This window comes from Bombyx mandarina, chromosome 19, assembly GCF_030267445.1.
Source record: "Bombyx mandarina strain Sakado chromosome 19, ASM3026744v2".
NCBI classification, from domain to species: Eukaryota; Metazoa; Arthropoda; class Insecta; order Lepidoptera; family Bombycidae; genus Bombyx; species Bombyx mandarina.
In genome coordinates this window covers 2,733,078-2,738,693 of record NC_143225.1, presented here as the reverse complement: position 1 = coordinate 2,738,693, position 5,616 = coordinate 2,733,078, and the positions used below count along the sequence as shown (strand labels likewise).

Below are 5,616 nucleotides of genomic sequence, written 5' to 3'. Positions count from 1 at the left end.
TTTTCCTCTTTTTTTTTCTACTTTATTAACACTGAAGCAATAACGGACACCAAGTGCTATCAATAATCATTGAGGTGTTGTTTATAAACACTCAGAATAAAAGTTGAGAAAAATGGGCAACTTTGGATACAATGTTGTAACTCATTGTTTTCAGAGATGCGAATATCACATACCTTGTGACGGATACAGTTCACTGGGTTAAATATGGTTTCTATTCTGGTGTTTAACATGTAAAAAAAAATATATATATATATAAATTTTATTTTTTTGGCTTAGCTGGGTGGATGAGCTCACGGCCCACCTGATGCTAAGTGGTTACCGGCGCCCATAGACATCTACAACCTGAATGCCGCCACCCACCTTGAGATATGAGTTCTAACGTCTCAGTATAGTACAACGGCTGCCCCACGCTTCAAACCGAAACTACTGCTTCACGGCAGAAATAGGAAGGGTGGTTGGTACCTAGTACCTACCCGTGCGGACTCAAGCCGTCCTACCACCAGTAATTACGCAAATTATAATTTTGCGGGGTTGATTTTTATTACACGATGTTATTCCATCACCGTGGCAGTCAATCGTGAACATTTGTTGAGTAGGTACGTATTTCATTAGAAAAATTGGTACCCGCGTGCGGGATTCAAACACCGGTGCATCGCAAGATACGAATGCACCGGACGTCTTATCCTTTACGCCACGACGACATCAGAATATCTATCTACATGGAATATGATTTTGATTTTTTGATTTTGATTATTGTAAAGTTTCATCCAAATCCATTCAGTAGTTTTCGCGTGAAAGGCTATTTAGGGTACCAAAATCACGCTTTTTAACAGACTTCAAAAGAAGAGGCTATCAATTCGGGCACCTTTTTTATCAATGTGTGTTCACCGATTTCTCGAGAATGCTTGAACCGATTCTGATAATTATTTTTTTCTTTTTTTTGTTCGAAAGGGTAGACTTCCGGAATGGTCCTATAATCATAAAGATTTGATGATGGGATCCTGGAGAAATCCAGAAAAATCTATGATTGTCAAAGCCCATCTTGAAGTGATTTGAGAGTTTCAATGTTGTAATGAATAACGTATTTATTTGGTTAAGGATTAATATCATCTTTATAAAAACATCTTCACAAATAATGCTTTATTTTAGAACAAATTTGGTTAGCATAAAAAACGATAAAATGAGCAAACCTTAACATATAGACACATGCTGTCGCGGACTTTTTTTTAGATCTTTTAAAGGGGAACAATTCTCTCATACATTATTTTAGCGAAACTAACCGTTTCTCCAGCGCACAGTGAAGCTCTCAAAAGGGAAAAAACCCCGGTTTAGAAACATCCTTATTGGTGCTCCGCTTTTATTGGTCTTAGCGTGATGTTATAGCCCTAGCCTACCTCAATAAATGAGCTATGTGACACTGAAATAATTTTTCAAATCGGACCTGTAGTTCTAGAGATTAGCGCGTACAAACAAACAAACTCTTCAGCTTTTAATATTAGTATAGATTAGATAATTGTTGAGAAGCAAAGAAAAGAGACAGATATTTTTTAATAAATAACCAAAATCCTTCAGCGGTATACACTAATAAGAAGTAAATACATCTTGGAATGGGAATTCAGCCTTATCTACGCAAAGTAGATCTGATAAAAAGCAAACAGCACCTGCTGCTCCCTCATACAAACTCTCAGGATTATCAGGCAGTTTGGCATCTCTGTTAAAAGCTTCTGTGTTCAGGAACTCTGCAAACATCTTTGCCCGATATAAATATTTTTCCTCGTCAGTAAGTCGATACAACAGAAGGAAAACATAACCATTACCGGACACACCATGGCAGATACCAGGTCCTTTAAAGAGCAAGCCCTTCTTCCAGATTAATTCAGCTGCTTTAATACAAGCTTCAAGATATTTCTGCTCTTGGTATACTAAATAAGCCTTTGCCATGAGGTATACTACTCCAGGCGCTCCATGGCACCAGTGTACTAATTTGTGCTCCTTCATGGTTCTCTCTTCCATACAAGCCGGCCAGTTTCCTTCATCAGTTTGTAAGAATACCATATAATCTATAGTTGTTTTGATATCGTGTGCAGCTGACTTGTTGTGCGATATATACCCAGGTACAGTTAACAGCATTTGTAATATAAAAGAGAGTCCGTGTGCAGCTCCTAAATACTCTGTATTGTAATAATGATACATGAGCGGACAAGGACTTTTGAATTTAGAGGAATATTCTCGACCAGAATCAACAATCACATTACATAACTGGAACCATTCATCTGGCGATAATATTGGCGTTTGCAGTTCTCTGGTTAGCCAGAGCGCTCCAGCAAGGTACCCAGCTCTACCCACGAAAAACTCGTCTCCTCCACACTTTAAAAATTTAGGGTTGAGATAGAGCTTAAACAAAGATTGGTATTGTTTCAAACTTTCTTTAAAATTGCCGTCACCCATTTCTTTGTACAAAACTGTACTTAAAGCATATGTGCCAGCATCCCCCAGTAAGAAGGAGGTTTTATCTCCTGCAGACACTTCTAGGGCAGGTGATAAATATTCCAGTGCTTTTGCAAGATAAGCCGATTTATTTTCTGACAGGCGCAGATTTTTCGCCAAATGGTAAAACATGAAAGAAACTCCCGTAACGCCGACATAAAGACCACCGTCGACTTTAGATCGCGTAGCTGGTAAGCGCTTAGTAATATTTTCTAAATATTCATTTATTTGTCCACAAATAGTGTCTATATAGATAGCAACCGCACCACATTCGTAGTCTTCGTAAGGGTTTTGAAAATACCGAACCATTTTGTAACCAGATCTGACTTTTGATGATAGACTTCTGAAATTAAAAAAAAAGTCTTTCAAATTTTTATACATGTAGTGCTATTTTCACGTTAATTTTTCAAATTTCATTGACAATTGAAGTAAGTACATACCTAGTGATACCTACTTATCAAGTCTGTTCTAGAAAACAAATAATGTTCAGCTGTCAAATCTACAAATTTCTACTGGCTGATACCTACCTACAATTGCTTAGGTATGTACTTAACAAATTATTTTAAGAAAAGAAATAAAACAGTAGGTAGGTACTTAAGTACGGTACCGTACAGCACATTCAAATATATTAAGTTTTTATATAATTATAATAATCTATGCGGTACATAATTACATATTTAGGTAGGTATTTTTCACTGGTATTTTTCTTGGTTGATATTGACATTTAACAACTGACATCTGACTGTCAATTAACCATAGACCTATATAGTAGGGACACGACATATTGTTCTATACGTACAATTGCTTATATAAATAGCACCCATTTTGAAGACACATACATAAACATATATCTATCTCGTTCTTACTCAGCACTTTAACTCGCAGGAAAACAATATAACAGTATTTCAGTGCGTACATAAAATGAAACATGAATATACGTAAATGTCTCCGTCCGTCTCCGTCTAATGAGGCCGAAAATCCGCCATGTTTAGCGCGCCAAATGTCATTGGCACGTCAGTTCGGCCGTCTGTTTTGGGTTGTACATTATTTATTGACTTTGATATCGATTTAATATGATTGCTTATATAAAATTTCTTATTTTATCATGCTTAAAACATACAAAAATAATAATTAAAACATATTTTATAGGATCTCAAGAAAGTCGTCGGAACTATTTAAATAAAATAGTTTTATAACACTATTGTCAACTCGTTAAATATTTAATAATTAAGTGATTTTAGAGAGGAAGTCACAAGGAATAACGTTTGTAATTTTATTAACGAATAAATGTTCTTGTTTTTTTTATATCAGGCGGTCCCTTGATAAGTTTAAAATTTGAATCACTCTCAACTGAGAGTGATTCAAATGGTGCGGCGTACCTTCCTTGAGGTGCGCTGCGGTAGTGTGTTACGGACTTTAGAGTCAGCAAAACAATTAAAATAGATTGTAATAGTCTAAGAAAAACACGTACTCAAAATACGATAACATTCAGCACGCTAGAAATGGGCAGATGGCACTGTACTACGCCATATCTTTATGTTTTGCGGCAAACGACAACTTTATAAAATCAGTATAGCAAATTTAAAAAATCGTCATATCGTTTACTTGGCAAATTTGAAGCACCAACTCGTCTTAGATTTCACATAATATCTAAATCACATCATCTTTGCACATAACAATATACTTACTTCCTATTAAAGTATAAATTCTACAAATACATTCACTCAACAATATTTAAAATAAAATGAGCCAAGAACGTTTATCGATAAAACCTACTAACATTAAAATCTTCTGGGCAGCACTAAAACCGCCATGTTTTGTGGCCAGATGACGTCACAGTGGCACGACTTTTTTGTTGACGTTTCATTTCCATAGGTTTCCTACTTCAGTGCAATTAACTAGTCCCTCCTTTAGGGGCATAGACCTGTAGGGGAGGCCATCTGAAATCGAATAGTAGGTAATTGATTTGTCGGGTATAGCGCATATATTATTTTATCAAAATAACAACCTTTCAACGATTTTACTTGTGAGACAAGCTCGTGCTATTTACAAATTTAAAAATAAAATAAAAGAGTTTTAAATTTTATTTATTTTATTTTATTAAATTAGTTTAGTTTCCAGAAAATCTCTTAAGTTGTAGAATTTTGCTTCACTTTGAATCCTTTGACCGAATGGTTAAAAAAAAGTAGCGTATGCAAGATTCACGATTCCCTTGCTCAAGTTTATTGATTTATGAATGTTTGCAAATATTTGAATTGATTTCATTGATTTCATTTGGCATTTCAGCAAACCAACCAAGTTTCAACCATAGACCTCTCTAATATATTAAGTGTATAATCTATGCATAGACCTATATAGTAGGGACACGACATATTGTTCTATACGTACAATTGCTTATATAAATAGCACCCATTTTGAAGGCACATAAATAAACATATATCTATCTCGTTCTTACTCAGCACTTTAACTCGCAGGAAAACAATATAACAGTATTTCAGTGCGTACATAAAATGAAACATGAATATACGTAAATGTCTCCGTCTCCGTCTAATGAGGCCGAAAATCCGCCATGTTTATCGCGCCAAATGTCATTGTCACGTCAGTTCGGCCGTCTGTTTTGGGCATAGACCTATATAATAGGGACACGACATATTGTTCTATACGTACAATTGCTTATATAAATAGCACCCATTTTGAAGGCACATACATAAACATATATCTATCTCGTTCTTACTCAGCACTTTAACTCGCAGGAAAACAATATAACAGTATTTCAGTGCGTACATAAAATGAAACATGAATATACGCAAATATCTCCGTCTCCGTCTAATGAGGCCGAAAATCCGCCATGTTTAGCGCGCCAAATGTCATTGTCACGTCAGTTCGGCTGTCTGTTTTGGGTTGTACATTATTTATTGACTTTGATATCGATTTAATATGATTGATTATATAAAATTTCATAATTTATCATGCTTAAAACATACAAAAATAATAATTAAAACGTATTTTATAGGATCTCAAGAAAGTCGATGCCCTAAAACTATTATCTATATGTATTTAAATTCATTATGGAGCCCTCATCCAAAAATCCATTTTTCGGTCAGAATCTATTGATCATGACACTAATCA

The 5,616-nt window shown here is 35.2% G+C and overlaps 1 protein-coding gene across 5 annotated transcripts; it reads right to left on the bottom strand.

Moving 5' to 3' along the window:
• Positions 1 to 1,125: 1,125 nt before the first annotated feature.
• Positions 1,126 to 3,234, bottom strand: LOC114239308 (lanC-like protein 3). Of its 5 annotated transcripts, none has more exons than XM_089735245.1 (2): positions 2,928 to 3,234; positions 1,126 to 2,830 (listed from the first exon to the last, which is right to left on the bottom strand). In XM_089735245.1, exon 2 carries the CDS (start codon positions 2,794 to 2,796, stop codon positions 1,582 to 1,584), a length of 1,215 nt encoding a protein of 404 aa, XP_089591371.1. In that variant the 5' UTR covers positions 2,797 to 2,830; positions 2,928 to 3,234; the 3' UTR covers positions 1,126 to 1,581. The 5 variants fall into 5 exon arrangements, with proteins under 5 accessions (XP_089591371.1, XP_028025259.2, XP_028025260.2 ...); XM_028169458.2 differs by having other exon boundaries at positions 3,161 to 3,226; XM_028169459.2 differs by having other exon boundaries at positions 3,015 to 3,220.
• Positions 3,235 to 5,616: the final 2,382 nt, after the last annotated feature.